The sequence below is a fragment of the Colletotrichum jinshuiense genome, chromosome 14 (genome assembly GCF_051148585.1).
Source record: "Colletotrichum jinshuiense chromosome 14, complete sequence".
Taxonomy (NCBI): Eukaryota; Fungi; Ascomycota; class Sordariomycetes; order Glomerellales; family Glomerellaceae; genus Colletotrichum; species Colletotrichum jinshuiense.
Window position 1 is genome coordinate 5159 of NC_139307.1, and position 21062 is coordinate 26220.

The 21062-nt window shown below is 44.8% G+C and overlaps 1 protein-coding gene across 1 annotated transcript; it reads right to left on the reverse strand.

Annotated features, from left to right (window-relative positions):
- Window positions 1-9510: 9510 nt before the first annotated feature.
- EsH8_XIV_000001 (uncharacterized protein) lies at window positions 9511-10185 on the reverse strand (the record flags this gene model as incomplete). Its single annotated transcript, XM_083273862.1, has 3 exons — window positions 9511-9665; window positions 9755-9943; window positions 10029-10185. The coding sequence occupies 3 exons, from the start codon at window positions 10183-10185 to the stop codon at window positions 9511-9513; spliced, it is 501 nt and encodes a 166-aa protein (XP_083120527.1).
- Between the last annotated feature and the right edge of the window lie 10877 nt (window positions 10186-21062).

Here is a 21062-nt window from a genome sequence, read left to right on the forward strand (position 1 = left end):
GCTCTATAAAGGTGAGGTAGAGGCTGGCGTTAACGTCTGTATAGACTAGACTACTTCTACTGCTTGTACAGCTACTGCTGCCGCCTATTAGCGTCTTAGTCTATAGTATTAAATTACTTAACATCATCCTATTTAGTAAGACTTACTTTATATAAAAATACAGGCAGTTATAGTATAAAGGGATAGGTAGGCTAAATATATAAGACTAGGTTTATCTAACAGGTGGTTGCTTTAATTAATATTACATTCTATATAGTATAGTAGGTCTAACGTTACTAGAGAGACTACCTGCCTTTATAGTGTAGTAAGCATATAAGGGAGAGAGGGGAAAAGGTAAAAAGTAGAAAAAAGAAAGTATATAAGTTGAAAAAGGAAAGAGATAACTACTTAAGATTATAAAAAATATTATAAAGTAGGATGGCTAGATTAAGAAGCTTTATAGGTATAAAACGTAATAATATTTATTATTTAACATTTTAGTACTATTTATATATTCTAAAAAGGTAAATAGAATATCTTTTATATCTACTATAACGTTAGAATAGGATGCCTTTTCTTTTTTTCCCCTTGTTTTTTTTTAAAAAAAAAGGGAAATTAGGAATACTACTTAGAGACTACTAACTATATATACTTTTATATAACCCTAACTCTAACTAACATACTAAAGTAAAGCTAAATATACTAGGTAAGTTTTATTATTAAATAGCTTTAAAACTTAGGGTTAGACCTTTAGTATAGTATAAAGGCAGTTAGTAGTTATACTAGTTTTATCTATAAGATATTCTAGTTATACTTAGGGTTACTTATAAAAAAGTAAACATGTATAAAGAAGTAAAAGTAGTATATTAAAATTATATAAAGTATAAATTAGGGTTGCGGTTTTATTCTTTATATAAGGATATAGTAAAACTATAACGGAAAAAAAATATAAAGTTGCTAGTTTAGTTATTAAAGGGTGATCTAGCTAATCCCTAGTTAGCTATATACTTTTATATATAAATCTAGTAATAAAAGCTGTACTACTACTTTACTTTACTTTAATATAGTAAATAAGTCCTTTTATAAAATATTCTTTCTTAAACGTTTTTATAAAGAAAATATACTGCTAACCACCTACCTCTATCTTATCTACTACTGCTTGCCTACCTGCTTATCCGCCTGCCTACACTAAGACTATATTAGCAGCTTCCTTCCCTTCTCTACCCCCCCTCTGTTTTTCTTGTTTCCTCTTCTACCTTTTACCTCTTCAACCTACTCTTCTCCCTCCTTATATATATCCCCTCCTCTCTTCCTCTCCTATATTCTGTATTCTATAATTTATAGTAAGAATAATATAGTAGTGAAACCTAACAATAGTACTAGATGCATGTTGCCTAGTAGTTAGGAGGCCTTTATATCTATAGACTAACCTAGGCTGCATATAGGGAGGCTTCTTAGTAATAAAGCCTGTCCTCACCTGTTTAAAGATATTAACAAGAGCTACCGCTTTAATAATAGCCAGCCAGCCCTAACGTTAAGACTGTACTTAGCGTGTATAGGCGTGTGTAGTTAGTTGCTAGGTAAAATTAGACTTTACAGCTAAACAGTCAGGAGGGTTATATATATATATACGTATATATAGTTGTATATATAGGCACTATAGTATATAGCTTTATTTATTCCGTCTCTATCTATCTGTCTGTCTATCTGTCTATCTATCTATCTATCTATATCTATTTATTCTATCGATTTAGAGTAGGGGAAGGGGAGGGCGGGATTAACGTTACTTACAGGTAAGGAGGGAGACGACGGTTAGCTGGCTTCTGCCTTTACCTAGTCCGTACGTGTTAGGGATGTAGGTAGATAATATAGGGTAAGGCGCGTTAACCCCCTACAGTAATCAGCTAAAAAATAAGTCGGCAAAACGCACAGACCATTATTACTATTTAGCAGGCAACCCTCAACCCTAACCCTAGTATTCAGCTAGAATACTACTACTAATAGCGCTTAGGTGCAGGCTGGCCGCTCTATATAATCTTCATCTTGTTTAGCATACACAATAGTAGTCGGTTTCTATCCCTAACGAACCACCCCCCCCTTTCCTTTCCGACAAGCCGTAGCATGCATAGGGGGTTGCCGCCGGATTACATTCCTATAGGGGGTGTAGGCGAACTATATAACCTAGACCCTTATACCGTCTCCTAGCCGACTTGTATGGTTGTACTCTCATGTAAAGTGAAAATAGGGATAAAATAAAAACCTTAGGTGCTACTTGTTGCTATAGGCTACGTCGGCACCTGCAGCTATTCCTTACCCTATAGAAAGAAAGGAAAAAGAAAGGAAAACGCAATTAGCCCTACTTGTATCCTTATTAAAGGGATAAAGGATCAAGTAGGAATAATAAATAACGATTCTATATGCTTCCGTGTGGATGTGTTCTATACGTATGGTGTGGTGGTGCAAACGAGAATAAATAGGAAGGGGCTGTAGTTTCGCTTGGCTGCACTACATGACGTTAGATTAGGCTTTCCTACTTTTCTTCTACTGTTTGTATTACCTGCTTCTTGGGTCGGCGGCGGCCGGTCTGCCGTGCTGGTGGGTCCCTCTACGGCCGGTTGTATACTGGCTTGCAGTAGTAGCGAATGCAGCCGGCCCCAGTAGTGTTAGTAGCAGCCGGCTATAGCGGACGTCGTTTGCTTAGTTGTCAGTCTAGAGGCGGCCGGTAGGGAGTAAAGGCCTTCCTTAGTGGTGTTTGCTTCACCATGCGGTCTAGTTAGTTAGTTAGTCGCTTTTCTTTCTTTCGTCCTTTCGTTTGTTTTATTTATATAGCAACTTGGTGAATTAGTTGTTAATCCGTTAGTTACAGTCAGTTAGTTTATTACTTAGTCCGTCGGTTTGTCAGTCAGCCGGTCGGTCGGTCGGTCGGTAGTAGTAGTGGTAGTAGTAGTAGTGGTGTCTAACCCTAAACCCTAGAGTAACCCTCTCCCCTCTTTTGTTTTTCGGGGTTGTTAGGGGAGAAACCCTGGGGGTTGGAACCCTGGGGTTACTTTTTTTTAGGGTAAGGTAAGAACCGACTAATCACCGCCGCAGCCCTATCCCAGACAATCCTGTCCCAAAAATCACCGCCTGGTCCGAGCGCCCCCCGCTAAAACCGCACGCAATTGGGTCCCAATTGTCAGCAAATGAGACCCAGGCTGACTTTACTTGCAACGTAGGCAGCAGGAAGAGATTCTACAACATACAAATAGTAGCTGTTAATAAGGATTCAGCTAAGGAAGACCCCTTTTTAACCCTATCGGAAGCAGCACAAGACAAGCGGCGTAAATATAAAGTCCTAAGGGACTTCTTTACCCTACTTATCTTTTCAGCTGGAGGGCTGATGGAAAAGGATACAGCAGTTGCCTATAAGGCGATACAGAAGCTAGTAGGGCCTATAGCTGCCTCTTAGATAGACTACTCTATTAGTAGGGCCCTCCTAAAGGCAAGAGCAGCATCAGCAGCCTCTATTAGTGAAATTAAACCCTATAGGGCTATAAGTAACTAACCTACCTACTACACCTACCAACCTACCCCTACTACTACCCCTATCTAAACTATTACACCTACATCTTGTTAAAACACTACCCTATACTATAAACCTATATAAGGAGGATTAAATTAGCCTAGCGAATAAGCTCTAGATAGTCAATCTAACCCTAATCTAACCCTAAGTTAGAGTAACTCGGGGTTGGCCGTTTCTAAGGACTACTTGGAGCCGCTTTATGTTTTACAACAGGATTAGTATAACGATACATGCTAAGATGTAATAATTCAACGGGATACAACATAACAACAAGCCTAGTCTGACTATCTTTGACTTTAAAGGAAACGGCCGCATAGCAACGATAATATACACACACACACACATAAGTAAGTAAAGGGTCTAATAGCCCTGCGCCTTAGGCGCGACCGCCACGTGGTCATGCTCGTCCACGGTAACGGCCACGACGACCAGGACGACCACGGCCACCTCTTTCTCCTAGTATCTAGCGTATTAAGTCTATTCCTCCTCCCTACAACGGTCCACCCACTAGTGTTTAAGAGAGTCACCTAGTCGCCATCTCTCTATTGCGAGCCGTTTTATAGCTCTGCGTCGGTCTTTCGTGTCCACGATGGCGCTTAAGTAAGCCAGGCTAGAGACGAGGCGCGAAGCCTCTTCAGCGCGAGCTGGTCAGCTGCTTTTACCTTTTTTATTAAGCCCACTTGGCAACAAGCAAGTGTATTACAGATTAGAGGGCCCTTCCTCGTCCGACCAGTTATATAGGGGCCTATTTCTAGCTAATAAGTAATTAGGGGAGTTGACGATCTAGTCCATCAGGTTGGTGGCGCCGTTGGAGGCCATAAAGTGAAGTCCTATGCCGCCCGCCAAGAAATTAAACAATTGGTCTAAAACGGCTTAGCGGAGGATTAAGGTCTTGGTTGTAGAATACTTGCTGTGGGTGTTAAGGATTCGGACGGGGAAGCGACGGCGGGCGATAGCATCTTGGTGATATCTCAGCTGGAAGGCAACCGGATTGAGGGCGATGGTGGCAGTGTGTAGAAAAGGGTAGTACCTAGCTGTAGTCTGAGACCACATTGATATCTGCTCTGTGGTCGAGGAGAAACGACACGATCTTAGGATAGACTTTTAAAGAGGCTAGGTATAGGGCCTTAATGAGAAAACGGCTATGCTATTGAGCTTTAGTTATGTATATAGTGGTCTGTTTGTTATAGTCAGCGCCGGCTCGGCCAGTATGCCCCGCGAATGTCTGTGCAATTGGGTAATAACCTTAAAGGCAGTAGAATATTGACTGTTCTTGACGTTGTGCCGGTAAAGCTTCAGATTAAAGAAGGAATGCCACGCGCACAAGCCCTGTGCCTACTGAGACTAGACATAAGGTTCGCTATAGTTTAAGATGTGCCACATGACACCTGTAGGGGATTAGCTTTATAGAAAAGGGTATCTAGGTGTGTTGAGTGAGATATTTAGTCTATACAACGAAAGAACATTGCGCTGGGGGAACTAAGGATATTCCCTAAGTTAGATCCGCTGGGTTTATAACGTAATAACTAGCTACTTACATGCTTTTGTTAGTCATCAACAGTCTGTTACTAAAACGATATATGACCTGTAAAACTTGCATACATTGTCACTTTTTCTTATGTAAATCAAAATTAATTGTAGTTACTGTAGGTATATATAAGGTTGCACATTAACTTATTCAAGATCCATGGATCAAGCAAACGAATGATAATTCCCTAAATATACAAAAAGCATAATAAGAAAGGATCTACGACGGACCCTAAGTTATATTTACTTTGAAAACGAGATATACTGCGCTATACATCTAGCAGAATTCCTTTCCAACTTCCACCAAGCAAAACTGCTAGAAGATGGTGTTTCCCTGAATTTCTCAACATGCCACTTCACTTTGTCTAATACGAGACAGTGTAACAATTTCCTTGAAGATCAAGATGCAGTTGTTGGATTACGTAGCCAGAATACGAGCAGGCGGTCAGCAGCGGAGCCCGGAGATTACGTCTCCGGGCTGCCAACAGCTATATCTACACTTCCGCTGCTGCCGCTGCCAACCTTCTACTTTCCCTTCTACATACCGATTTACAGCTTCCGAATATACTATAGATATTCGGCGAGCTCCAGCCCATACGGGTAGTCCTGTTGTATATAACAGATACCCTGTGATTCCAACAGCAGTATTTGCTAAAAGCCTCTTAGAGCACACCAAAGGGTTATGGTGAGCCTGGATCCTTTTCTGTAGGACCTATAAGAGACACTATTCTCCCTTAATAAAGAACCTAGCTAGACTTAAGGGATCAGGCAAAGTGCATCGTTATTCACCATTCTCCTACATACAATTTAACGAATTAATGGGATACTATAATGCCATCACTAAGAATTTCCCTTCCTTAGGTAAAGAAACACACTATAGGACTGCACTTATTCTGCAAAACTCGTGTAATCTTAATACGCTATACGACTTAAAGAATCCTTCTATCTTGAACAATATTTCTTAGCAGATTAATCAGCCACTAGATGAAGCTCACTTTAAAGGGAAAGAAAACGAAAGGGTTCCTAATTAGGTCCTATCTAATTGCGACCTAACAGTCACTCTAGTCGTTAAAAATTAGTTTTATAACGACTCTCCAGATAAGAATGAAAGTTATTCAAGAAGCCTTTATAATGCTCTCGGTGGTATTAAGAATTTCTATGAAAAGGAAAATCGCTTGGAACAGATGAGACCTAAATATTTCGAGGGGTTTACACTTTAGAAAGACGGGCGATGGTATCTAGACCTTGGGTCCTAGGAGTATCATTCAGGACGTTTCACCACCTTTATCTACATATTTTACGTTGGGAATGTAATTGTTTAATAGTTGCATTCTCAATGTAAATAAAGTTCCTGTTTATGCTGTTAACGTAATGGTTCTATAATTATATCCTTTGAAAGAGTGACATAGCTCTATAACTCTTGGAGCTTTTGCGTTGACAATCACTAAATTACATAAAGGAATCCCAAAACAACATTTGATGCCAGATTTAACTCTACCCCTAATATGGATAGAAAACCATTAAGGTAAAAAGATCCCCAGTAAACGTATAAAAAATAGGAGAGTAGAATAGGAACCCGATTGTCTGAGGAGGACAATAGGACAATCATAGCTAGTAATGAGTACCTAAGTATTTTGCCACTAAATCAATGAATATTTAAACTCTTAACGCGATGAAACATGTGCTATCGAAAACTGGTCGTGCCAGCAAGTGAATAATACCACTGGTTTCTCGCGGGAACCTGAGGAAGGTATATATAGCTGTGCTTGTAGCGCCTAAACACATCCCTATCTAGACTTGTAAATAACGTGTGTAATTAAAAACAGATCACATTCGCTTTATAAAGTCAAGATAATGAAGTGGAATAGTAGGGATAGATGGGCGCAAAATACCACAATACACCCAGCGACTACCACGCACCGTAGGTTCCGCCTACCATAGAGTGACTTCCCGTCCGCAGAGCAACAGAAGCGTCAATTGTCTGTCAGAGATAGGCCTGATCAGGCCAATTCTGAACAGACAATCGTACTTTTTGGGCTGCACGGGGAGGGTCGAGAGTTTGCCTTGTTGCCCAGTGGTCACCTCCGCTGCAGTCGCACGCGCGCACAAGTGAATTCGTAGAAGATCTCCAGATTACGCAAAGAAAGGACTATTAATGTGATGGTGTCTGCTGATGTCTGTCTGTCTGATCAGGCTCAATCTGCTCTGATCAGGCCTAAATACCTGCTGATGACTAAGAAAAAGACTGGATGGTGATGCAGTCAGGGGTAAAGTGGTCCTGCTGTCTACATGTCTGCACGGGCCGCGTGGGTTGAGCCCCGCCCCATTCCAATAATATAATTTTAGCGACCTTAAACAGTTAATCTGTCGTATAGATGATGCTGTTAATTGTAGGCAGCAGTTAGCGCATTATATCCTTTACAATATAATCAAAACGTGGTCTTGACTGATGGGAGTAGTGCGCAGCTTGTAGCCTTGCATCTTTCAATAACAAGGGGTTTACGCACGGGTTACAGGAGTTATTGTGAAAGAAATTGGAACTCGGCGTTATCCCCACCACGAAGGTATTAATATTCATCCTATCAGCAACGCCTCCAATCAGTTGGCGGAGCCTATCTTGCACCGTTCGGAAAACTGTTATTGAGTTATGATTCCTTATAATACCCGCACCAGATCAAACAGATACAACTAATAAACAACGTTGTACTTTGATCCCCACTTATGCCCAGCAGAGACAGTTGGTCGTTCCGAACAAGGGTTCAATTGGTCGTGGTGTCTAAGCTAGGTTCGCTGTGCGGGGGAATCCAACCACGTCGTCGCACGTGGTTCGAGTCCGACGGCCGAGGATTAACCGAGCACCAGGTTAATCCCTAAACACCTATCTCCGATTACCCTTGATTGTCTTGTCGTCGTACGGTCGTACCGAGTGCTGTTCCAACAAATAACGTTATTGTTGGAATCACAGGATACCCGTACGGGATTTAAATCAACGTAAACAACGCAAGGTCAAAACTTGTGCTGTATTCTTGTGTGTCTGTGTAAGAGAAAACTAGGTAGGTTGGCAGCAGTAGCAGTAGTGAAGATATGGCTACTGGCAGCCCGGAGGTTGGATCGCTAGGTTCCGCTGCCGCGGCCGACTGCTGCTGCTGACCGGCTCCCTGTATTCTGGCTGAGTAATCCAACAGTTATACCCAAATAAATTAAATTCCCACGCATGTGAGTTTGGGAATCATCACAATTGTGTGGCGTTCTTTACTTGGGGATTAACCTATGAACGACAAACCCCTCATTCTGACTTGGTATTTTACTTTTACAAACACAGTTCAATCACAATGTTATAAATCTTATTTGTATGTTGGAAATACCAAGTTGACGCCTGTTTCTAGAAGACACTTAAATTTGACGTGAAACAGGCGAATGCAGCCAAAGTTGCTGTGGTTTTAAGTGCATTAATACAGCTCGACCTTGCGGCATGTAACATAACGTAACATAACATAAACATCATGATGCCAGTGAGCCGGCTGCGCTGGAATGGTAGGTCCACCTTTGTGTTGGTAACGGCAACATACATCACACTTCCTAACACAACATAACCCACTACAGGCTGTTCGGGTAGTAAGTGCGGTATATATCCATTTTTGTCCAATCGGACATCGTGCGCGGCACGGAAAATTGCTGGAACACTTGATGACAGCGGGCAACGTTCCGTTCTGGTTACGCTCAAGTGTGGTGCAGGGACCGATATCTCAACTCGCTCATGCAAGGAAGCAGTAAATAGTACGGGTCCATGTGAGTCTATTAGCGCCCCACCTGGACTGGAACCCCTGTGACTAGGTGGAGATTGTTAAGTCGATGATAAAAGTAAATCATGGGAAAGGCTTCCGCGTTTTTCTTTTTGAAAGAGGATTTTAGTCGGGTTGCAAGATCCGCCGTTTTCTCTTTTATCAGGGGCATCGACCAAAGGGTAGTTTGGTGAGGGGCCAGATACAAATCTCAAGCGCTAGGTGCTAAGGTTTTCGTTAATAGGTTAGGAAAATATAGCTGTTGCAATGAGACAACTGACAGCCCCCCCCCCCCCCCCCCCCCACTCGAGGACCAAAACATTGCCCCTGGCTCTTTGAGAGCCTGATCCGTTTATCCTGACGCAACTACTAGATATTTTCCGTTACTGTCGAAGCTATCGAGAAGTACTTGTCAAAACCCGAAGCCGTCAACCTAGAGGACGCGTTGCCTCCCGAGTTGAGAGACTTTACCGACGTATTCTCCCCGCAAGAAGCCGACAAGCTTCCCCAGCACCGCCTATACGACCACGAGATTGCTCTACTAGAAGGGAAGACTCTCCCGTTTGGACTAATATACCCGATGTCCCGGAACTGAGAGCTTTGAAAGAGTGGCTGGAGGAAATCCTGAAAAAGAGGTTCATCCCTCCTAGCTCCTCCCCGCTAGGGGAGGTAGCAGGCCTGCTTGGCCTTGATGGACACAGCGGCCAGCGCGGGGCTGCCCGTGGCGATGTACGATATTATATCGTCGCAGTTGGGCTCATCTACTTGCACCTTGTCGGCTGTGCCCGGCAACGACACGTTATAGTCCGGCTCTCCTGCAATGGGGTTGTTGTAAGCATCGTGTTCCTCATGCGGCCGTGGCAAGGTGCACATTAACGACAGAGAGTAAGGGTGGGGGACTAACTGCAGGCGTACACCTCGCCGTCTAGTCGCGCGTAGATCTCAGAGTCGACGACCCGTTTGGGTTTCCTCTTCTGGCCCTTGTTGACTCGGTGCTTGGGGACAAAGTCGACCGGGAGCTTGATGCTGGTAAAGACGGCGTAGGGCCTGACGTCGGCGTTGTAGACGACGCCGTAGGCCCACAGGCAAAGACCTAGAGGGCGTGCATGTTATGCCCCCCGCGATCTGCGCCATATCAATCTGCGCCGTCGGGGGCCCAGCCTCGGCCTCCCGCCAACGCTCCTCGTCAGCGAACCTCACGCGGTTGCAGGGGTCCTGCGAGGGCACGTACGTCGGCAGCGGGTGCCGTGCCGACTCGTTGCCGGCGACAGCGGTGGTCGCAGTGTCGACGGTGCCAAAGGTTCCCGGCGCCGGCCTCATCTCTATCGCCGGCATCCGTCGGGTCTGCTCATCGTAAGACAGCTTCCGTGGCCGCGGTGCTGACCGTTGCGGTGCTGGTGCCGGTGGCGTCCACCCCCCTCCTCTGGCGCCTCTCCCCACGTCCGGAGGGTCCTAGAAGCCCACGTGGAGCCGGCCTATGTGTGAAAGTTCAGAAGTGCGAGTTCTTCCAGCATGAGACCACCTTTTTGGGTCTGATTGCGGGAAGACATGGAATCCGCAACCCTAAGAAGATCGAGACCATCAAGAGTTGGAACCTGCCTGCCTGCCTTACCGACGTCCAAGCGTTTATCGGCTTTAGTAATTTCTACCGAAGCTTCATCAAGGAATGTTCTAAGTGCTGATATAGTTCCGTCATGTCGTCCATCGCAAAATTTAAAAACCGAGGAAGCACAACTAATTGATCTTGACACATAGTACCTGTCTACGTCACAAAGCCTCCCCTCTCAGCTTTGATGGACATTTACGCCTATAAATCAAGTACGGAAAAGACTATCGTAAGGGCAAGCTGTGAGTACGTACTTTTCGCGCTCATATAGTTCCAATAACTCGGTGTCCTCGCCTTCTTTGGCTTCCTAAAAACGAAGGAATTAACTAGCATCCCCTGTAACACAATCTTCGGTACCGAGAGACGTATCCCGTCGGCGCAACAGAAAGGTGGCGTACTTAAAGCGTCTGTTGTAGGAGAAGTCACTATAGGCTAGTCGTTGTAGTAAACGAATGCCGGTAGGCCTGGAGACCCATTAAGCGAAGTTAACGAATTACTTTCCTAGCTTGGATAACGTCGGGCACCCACTTTCCGGCACCCCCACTTGCTGGCACCCCAAAAATGCCTCAACACCACAACTACCCCTTAACATCCAACTTACACAACTTTACTGATTTTTATCTAATTAACCTCCTCTTTTCTATACGTCTATTTAATAGCCTAATAGGCTAATACACCGAGTTTAAGGTCAGCTAGGCCCTAGATGCTATTACTAATAGTTAATCTATCAAGAAGGCAGCTCTGGAATAAGGGATACCACGATTAATACTTTAGGGCCGGATTAAAGGTGCTTAACTACAAGATCTAGTATTTGCTGATCTCTAGCGATTATTACAGACCCAAGAAAGTAAGCTGGCTGAATAGGTATAAATTCAGGCTTCACTTAGGCTTGCTTCAACCTATTAATAAGTTAAGGAATTTACTAAGCGTATTCTACAGGCTAATAGGGATACCCAACCACTTAGAAAGAACTAGATAGATAGATTCTAGAAAAAAAACCTATCTATCTCAACCTAGAGAAGTAGAGTAATTAACTCTAGACGTATTAATAGAGCTTCTACTAAGGTTCTTTAGGACTAGTTTAGATATCTCTCTATTCTAGAAATTAAAGCTATTAAACCAGCTAATAGATACAATATAGATAAGACTAGGATCCTTAAGGGTAAGGGATCTAATAGGCTGGTACTTAGATCCTCTAAGACTAAGTTAGTCTAGAAGAAGCAGCTTAGATTATAAGCTTAGGTATCTATTATTAAGTATATCTCTATTAACAGCTGCTCCTTGCTGCTACTTATTATATATAAGGGTAAGTTAGTATAATAGCAGTAGTTCCCTCTAGATCTTCAACCTTATACTGGTTGAGAGTTTACATTAATAGATAACAGCTAGATAATAGATGCAACTATAATTAAGTAGCTATAGAAGGTCTTTATTCTATAGACTATACATAATGATAGAGATAAGCCTAGACTACTAGTTCTTAACGGCTATAGTAGCTATAAGATAACAGACTTTATATAGATATACTTTACTAATAATATCTATTTACTCTTTCTACTACTATATACCTTATACGTCCTCTAGCCTCTAGACTAGTTAGTATTTAGTCTACTTAAAACGGCCTATAGAAAGGAGCTGGGTTGGCTTGCCTTATAGAATAATTCTACTATTATAGGCAAAAGGAACTTTCTAGGCTGCTACTAAAAGGCCCGTCTAGATGCTCTAACTAAGTAGAATATTAAGAGTAGCTGGAAAGCAACTAGGCTGTAGCCTGTATGTATTACTAAGCTGCTAATAAGCTGCCTACTCCTCTAGACCCCATTAACGCCAGCTAAACAGATAGATAGGGCCTGGAATAGGTAGTCTACAGCTGGCCAGGCTGGCTAGATTAATAGTTAGGTTTCTATTATATCTGCTGTAGCGTGGTTAACACCTAGAAAGACTATTAATCTACAAGATTAATTACGGTTGTTTAGTAAGCTGGATAGATGTAATAGTATACGGCGACTGTTATTTAGAAAGGTCTAGAAAGGATTTAAAGAGAAGGTATACCAACTGGCTGCTGCCAAGCAGGAAATTAAGCTGCTGTAAGTATAGGTTGATAGTTTACAGTAGAGGAAACGGAAGGCTGTCAAAATAGACTCCAACACGAAGTTCGCTAACATCCAGGATATCTGACGGTCTTAAATAGAATCTGGTGAAGTTGTAGATACGGCAGCTGAATCCAGCGACTCTGATTACCCTAGTGAAGCTGACGACTGTATTGTAGTTGGTGGTGGGTAGAATAGGTAGATAATCGAAGTTGATGGGTTGTGTGGCAACGTCTGTTAAGTTGGGGTGCCAGCAAGTGGGGGTGCCGGAAAGTGGGTGCCCGACGTTAACTTCCTATTAGTAAGATCCATTCCGACAAAGTCGAATGGCTAGTTGGGTTGTCCTAGGGGCATATAGCCCGGCTTTAGGTAGAAAAACCCATCTGTTCTCAGCTGATACCTGTCAACGTCTTCTTGAGATACCATTCGTTAACTTCCTACACTAAGCATTAGATTTCAGGCAGGAACTTACGGTCTAAAAAACAACGAAGATTTCTTTCGGACAAAACGTGATGGTCTGAAAAAACGATGACGACCTTAAAACCTGCCTGTGGCTCATTTCATCGCGTTAAATGGCATTCGCCCGAATTGCTTGCCGTTTTCGTGCGTTTCTCCGGCCTACCTCGCACCTCGGCATTGCCAAGAAGTCTGAGGTCCGGGGTTTTGCGGGGCGGTCGTCCGAGACGGCTACGGCATCGACGCGACGATGGCAGTCCACGGGTTTGATGACCCCGGGAATTTCTGCAGGATTTGCAGGTTCGTAATTTTCAGCAACTGCGCAAGGCCAATCAAAGGACCAAATTAAAGGGACGGGAGTGGTCGTGAACCGTTCATGTACTTAATATGCTCCTTTCTGTTGTTGCTGCGGCTCTGGGCCACTGCCTCAGACTTCCAATATGGGATGGAACAACGATGTTGCTTACCGCCAATAGAATCCGTGATGACAGGACACCCGTTGTAGCTGACTGATTGGTTGGCGACTGGGTACCCCGCGTTGATGACAGCGAGGAACACCAGAGGCGCGAATGCCAGATGTTTTCAATCTTCAAAGGTCCAACACCAGAATCATCCCGTTCTATCTATTGCTTCTCCCAATCAGTTCAAGTCTTGAACAGTCAAAAACGATCATGGCCAACAACCAGATTCCGAAATACCATATTGCTCCGACCTTCTCCATTTCTCCTGCGGAAGCAGGCGGGCCACTCGAGCTGGGCTCTATCATCGAGAGTATCGATCTCGCCGAAGACCCGATCAATAAATCTTGCCGTGTCCACATACCAGCGTCGATGATGTTTTGTAGTCATCAGAGAAACTTTAACGCTAGCCGATATCGCATGGTCACTGGAGAATATGGCGTTTGGGCGCGGATGGTTGGTATCGATGGTATTGGGGGAGAATGGAGCTTTGGGCATGAGCGAAGTGACGAAGATGTCTTCCACTTTGAAAGTGTGGACACCTTGTACTTCAATCCCACTAAAGATTATCTAGAGAAGAGTATGAATCAGGGTGAAGTAAAGGACTTCATGGCTGTCACTTCTTACGACCCTGTCTTCATAGTGACAGGCCTCAAGACAGCCAGGGGACCATCAATACAGAGGGAGAATAATAGAAAAGCGAATTTCAAGTTGGAGCTAGGGCTGCAGCAACCCGGCGGGGTCGCTGTCGACGTGGGGCCCAGAGTCACCGCAAGCAAGGAAACCAGACAGGTAATGGGCTTCGAAGGCTCCGACGATTTCATTATTGGAATTCGCGTTATGAAGGTGGTGTACAAAAAGCACTGGCTGGGTAGAACTCCTGGGGCATTGACAACCAAAGCGCACAATAAAGGTGCAACGATGGTTGACAATGACATGAGGAAAATACATGGATATGAAGTTATGGATCTAGGAGACGAGGAGGATCTCTCAGTTGAAACTGAGACGCTTGATTTAAGCGGCATCTCAACAACGACTTATTGGGTGGCAAGGAATGGAAGTTTGTAGAAGAGCCAAACATTAGGACAACCAGAGTACAGCGTCGTAGGCATACATAGCAATATGGATAGTTAATTTACATAATCAATGTACGATCGCTGTCTCCTTCAGTTGATTCATTCTAGAATATCTGGGCACTGCACCATGCCCTATGCGTCTAATACCTCAAGAAGCTTCGCCGCAATTTCATTATCCTCTAAGTCGCCCCCCCACAAGAAGTCAGGCTGCACATAACGATACCCATCCCTCACTGTAGATATCAGTTTGAATACTTTGACCATTTCATCCCGCTTGCAGAGATCTTCTCTATACTCTGATAACTCAGGTCTGAAATTGGCAAATTCCAAAATATTAGCAGCAAAGGCTGCAGAAATTGGCGTCGAAAAAGATGTCCCAGACTTGTATACTGTTTTCTCCGCCCACTTAGACTCAACAGCAACACCTAATGTAGTGAAGTTGAAATCGGCCTCCTCTGGATTTGGGTTCATCCCTCCTCTGTTCCCATGTGCATCGCAAGCGTGCATGCATATAACACGTGGGCTTCTGGCGGGATGAGAGCGCTTCTTGTTCGCGCCCGGATTAGATGCAGCTGCGAACATAAGTGTGTTGTTCTTGAAAGCCCTCTCGATCGCTTTCTCGATATCTTTATTCTTATTCTCAAATCCGAACGACATTGTGATGATATCGACTTTGCATTCCTCGACAGCCCAGTCTATCGCCTGTTGATAACATGAATACTTAGGCTTCAAAGTTCAATTACTGAATTATGCTGAAAAGAGTTACTCACTTCCGCGATTCTTGACAAGTTACTAGGGTCGAGTTCCTTGCCATGTGTGATTTTCGCGACGTATATATCCGAACTCGGAGCCAGTTTCAGGAGCAGGCGTGTAACATGGGTCCCGTGTCCATATCGATCTGTGCAGTCTGGCGATGCATCTACCCAACTTCTCATCTTGACAATCCGAGACCTTTTCAAAGCCGGCTTGATCATACCATCTTCAGGATCAATCCCTGTATCTAGAACCGCTATGCGTGGTTTGCGAGGTACACCACTCAGCTTTTCTGCCAGCCCTGTCTGATAAAGGCCAGGCCTAAGACGGTTCATACGCTGTGCAAAGTTATCCATCCATCCCACGATAAGCTCGTCAGCCCTCTCGGAGCTTTCATATTCCGAGTCAGCTTTAATAGTTGTGATTGGGCGTCAACACTTACTGCTCGGTTGGCTCGGTTGCTTCTGCATCGTCGTACAGCACAAGACGCCGGGTAACAGGGGGAACCTTCCGTCGTGCTGGCACTGAGAGACCAGAAACACCCTCAAAGAGACTTTCGGCTTCGGGGAAGTCTTTCATTAATCTTTGAAAGAGCGGGTTGACAATGCATTTGTAGAGAACTGCTAGACTTCTAGAGTCTTTGTCTCTGATATCTTGGTGGTTTAACTCATCCACAAGTTGATCGAATCGGAGGCAGGCAGATCCAATGTTACGGTAACACTCTGGAACCTCCCCAGACCAATCTTGAAGTATGCGTCTCAGACGTAGCCTGTTAGACTGTATTGAGGAGCCGTAATACTCATCGCTCTTGGTCCATCCGGCTTTCAGCCTTGTTGCGAGCTCGAGAACCAGAACCCCCAGAGACGCCACATCTTCCGCGACTGGCCTTGAGCGGACGTCATGCAATAAGTTGCAGGATATGTGAGGCCGAAAACTGCTCACTGGGTCAAGATTCGTTTCTTGTTCAAGGACCATTATTGTATCGCGGTCAAATCCATACTGAAGCCACGGGCTATTACAAAGCCTGAAGAAAGAGCAGGCCAAAAGGACTCCAACAACTGACCGACTTCTGGTGTTGAGCCGCGGTTGTTCCTGGGATGCGGAACTTTGAAGAAGACTGCTGAGCGTATTAAGTGAGTTTTCTGTTATCATATGGCTGTTTGATGATTCCTCTGCGTTTTCATCTCTCCAAACCACATTATCGTCGAAGTAGGCCTTTATGGTTCGGCAACGTGATCCAAGCCCCGACGTATGGTCACATATCAGCCTGGAAATGTCCTGTTCCGCAACAACAGCGGTCGTGGATCTGTTATTTCAATTACTTTCGCGTTCTTTGAGATCGTGCTTGGTATTTCTTCAGCTAAGCTTTCAGAATAGCCGGACTGCAGTGATTTTTAAGGTTGAGAAAAAGGCTTCCTCGACCTATGAAACCAAAGTCGAAGACGACGGAAAAGCTAGCATTGCTAGATTGCCTAGGAAAATGTACGCAAAAGAGATCACGAGTCTTACAATGCAAATCGTGCCCTTATCCAGTCGTTATCGCCGCTTCCCAGAAGCATTTCCAACTGGCGTAGATGGAAACCTGACAGATGAAGTCTTGCGGTGTGCTTGGTGTCGCATCTGACACAATTAACCAGATTCAAAAAGAGTGCTTTTGCAGCTGTTCTAAATGTGTTGGCCTCTTGAATTATCTGACTCTCAGCAGGTGAGAATTCCTCGAGTAGCCCGTCAACATTGGGTTGCCAAGTACCCAGCGGGATTAGCTTGGCCATAGCTCCCTCAAGTTGACCAAAAACGGCATGGTTCTTCCGCAATGTTTCCGAGTTTATGCGCACAAAAGCATCTTTGGACAGATCTATGCGGATTTCGGCATTGTGTATGGTAGCTTCGTCAGCTCGTCTGGCACGAAAGATTTGCTGTTGGGGAAGCCCCTGGATTGCTATGAGCTTTGGGAATTGAGCTATCAAGTCGGGATTCTGTCGATGGGGTGAGCTTCTTCGCTAACGCTTCATCAAAGGGGAATGTAAACATTAGACGAACGTTGAACTTTTGTGTCCTCGTGAGAACACCTTCCATACACGTTACTGACTGCTCTATGATACTCAGAGTAGAGTCTAGAGTTTCGGTAAGCGTGACCTCAGCAGCAAAGTCAGTGGCTCCACCGACTTCAAATCTGTTGAACCACAAGGGTACACTATGTACTCTTGTACGAAGCACTGTGGCATCGACATCATTGATGGATTGGGCTTCGGCTGTGGCAGGATCTGCTTGCTTAAGGTGCTTCTCGAGATCTTCTCGTGAAGGTAAGGCGAGAGCAACGAGCGGAGATACGCTATGGAGCAAATGAAACTGATCATGGATTTTGGGCAACTCCATTCTCAAACTCTTCTATATCGACTGTCGTTCGCAAAGAGGCTTTTGATGGGACAGGGACGGGATCTTTTTGTGTACGCTGGAGCTTGGAGACCGGGCCCGCGTAAGTGGAAAGGAATGCCAAGATATACAAATTACCCCGCACATCTGTTAGACAGCCAACTTTGAATGCTTTCACCTCCCGATGAAGCCCAACGTATTTGCTGCATGCACATAAGCAGGGCAAACCAATCGAAACGCCAGGGGCAGAGACACGCCGCGGTCACACTTCAGCGACAGTTATTACAGTAACAGGGCTGTTGTAGCTGATATTAGAGCCGTCAAACTCGGAACGTGTTCCGACTTATTTCAATGTAGGCGACTTCAATTTAGCATCTGTCAAGTCCAGGAACCGCGAATGTGACGTACGCAAATGTACCCATCATCGCCGCGGTGATCATCTGGAACTGTATTTTATTGTCCCGAAATGGTTTAGAAAGTTTGCGCAATCACATAACCAGCTCCAGCTCAAGCTTAACCAAGCTATTGGCAGCCGACAATATGTCTGGAAATCCTAAGGACGCTGACAGTAACAAAGACGATGCGCCGAAATCTGTCTCCAGCGGAACGTATGTCAACGCCTAAGTGGTATTGAGCAGGTTTGGGATCACTTTTGACAAATTATAGCTCCCGCACGGCGCGTTACGATGCGTGGATGGCCAATTCGCCTCCTAATATCCCAGAACGAATGCTCGGACGGGAACACAGGCGCTCCGCAATGCATTCAGCAATCAGCGATTTCGACCGGCGATGGACTAATGCAACAAGTGGTTCTGTCAAAGGATATTCAGCAGAGCCTTTCCGACCCGCGCCCTCTGAAGTGCAGGCTTTGCCCGCATCTGCCGGGAAAGGGAATGCACCTCGGTATGCCACCGTAGCATCGGCCCAGAAATTCGACGGGCTCAATCCGACCTCCGATGCGATGAATGAGATGTTGAGTGCGTCTCTCAATACCGTTGATAGACTACTGTCATCCATCAGTGCTGCTTCCAACGCAGGTGTGCCGCCTCACGGAAGGGACACCAGTCAGCACCAACTACCGGCTTACTATTACCGTGTGAAAGGGTTTGCAAATAAGCTGGCATATTGGGAAGACTCATCACAAGTTTTCGAACGATGGCGATACAATCAAGGCAATCATGGGAATCAGCCCATTCACAATGAGAAGATGGCGATGGATCTGTTTGAAATGATCCAGCAAAATCTCCAAGAATGTAAGTTCGGCTGAATGCTTCATTGCGAACTCGGCTTTTGTCAGTTTGTTTGTATTGGATGCATCTAATACATGCAATTCTTTTCAGTAAATGGCACAGAGATCGATGAGGGCTTTGCAAGCGAAAATACACTTCGTTCATTTTCCGCAGTCGACTTTGCTCTAGAAAGGCTAGATCTTTTGACACAGGCCGTTCGAGAAGCTACGCATTTGCGCACACTCTCCGATAATCAATGCTTCCGCTATGTCAGAGAAGACAGAGAGAACGAATTTTTCAACTTGCTCCGTTCCCAACTGACATTGCACTTTGCCTCAGCTAAGGGTAGTCTGCTTCAGCACATGGCCGAGTCCATCAACGCTCGTCGGATGGTTCTATTCCGCCGAAAGAGTGGCTTAAAGTCTGATAATAGTGGGAAATCCCTCCAACGTCACCAGCCACACGTCAAATCACCCGGCATTCCTAACCTGGAGCACTTACAAGAAAGTCTCAGCCGAGCCTCTGACCACTATCCGGACCCACCACCAATGACATCTGAAGAGGAGATACAATGCCCTTACTGTCTTGAACCATTACCAAGTAATTTACTACGCAAGGGAAGCCACAGTTTATTTTGGAGGTAGGTTGGAGATACCCACATTACTCGAGAGCTCGCAAGCCAGTCCAGAATGAACCAGCTAATTGTGCCATGTCCCAGACGCCATTTAGACCGAGACCTGCTACCATACTTCTGTCTATTTCAAAAATGCATGATGCGTCGCTTCGCTCGAGAGGCAAGCTGGACTGAACATATGTCCAGCTTTCACTCCGAAGATTGGCCAAGAACTGTCCACTCAGAGGTCTGGTACTGCGACATTGATCACCCAAAGGTGTCTTTCGATAACTTGGACGATTGGAAAACTCACATGGAAACGACGTTATTTCATCCAACTTATCTAGACCCTCCGACAGCTGCTCAACTTGATCTACTCGCAAGCCAGAAGCAGGAACTTGTCGCTCGCAGTCCTTACACTTGTCCATTTTGTGAGAAGCCACCGAACTTTACATTAACCCCGCAGGAGCTTCCGCAGAATTCTTTGTTTAGTCATATTGCTGGACACATCAAGTCATTATCATTTCTGTCACTGATAGGTTTGGAACAAGCAACGCCTCCCACAAAGCCTGATAATCCGGAGTTGCAATATCTTCGGTTCAGGCGAGATGGATGAGTTACAATGGTTGGAACTGCCGAAGTCAACCCTGTACGCTAGGTTCTGACCTCAACAAATCCTAGTTTGAACAGACAAATTGGCTTATATGTACCTACCTTACCATTAGCTGGCCAAGATGTCCGAAACTGGCATCAATTTTGACACAGCCAATGCCCGTTGTCGAATGGCGGCTTTTGCTTCTATATACACATCATTGTTTCTACCCATTGTGCCAATTTTAAACATTGCTCAAGCTTGAGTTTGAACACATCTATATCTCACCGACAACGTCTGCATCGCTTCTATTTGTAAAAGCATGCATAAAAAGATTATAAATATTTGTCAACTTAAGATTCTTCTTATATGACTTAGGTCAGTATAATAAAAAGCAACTATTCTCTCCTAATCAATTGCAATCATGGTCGGAAAACCTGTTATATGTTGTCCCTGTTGGATTACGTGACCAGAATACGGGCGGGCGGTCAGCAGCAGCGGAGCTCGGAGATTACGTCTCCGGGCTGCCAACAGCTATTCTACACTTCCGCTGCTGCCGCTGCCAACCTCCTACTTTCTCTTCTACATACCGATTTACAGCTTCTGAATATACCATATTCATATTCAGCGAGCTCCAGCCCATACGGGCAGTCCTGTTGTATACAACAGATACCCTGTGATTCCAACAGTCCCCACTACGCTCCTGGGAAATCTTCGTGTATTCCTGAAATGCTCAAAGATGATCAAAATGGCGGCGTGTACCGAGCAACGAGACACGCGAAGTTTCTGCATTGATAGCAAGTTATTTCTAGGATTCATCTCTGCAGGGCGAAGAGCAAAGGACTCAGCAATTAGTTTTCCGAAGGTATGGTGAACACTGCTCAGCAAAGTCTCACGAATGACGTCAAAGCGCCCAGAGCTAATGACGTCGTGGATCCGAGCCAAGCGTGATCCAATAGAACAGCT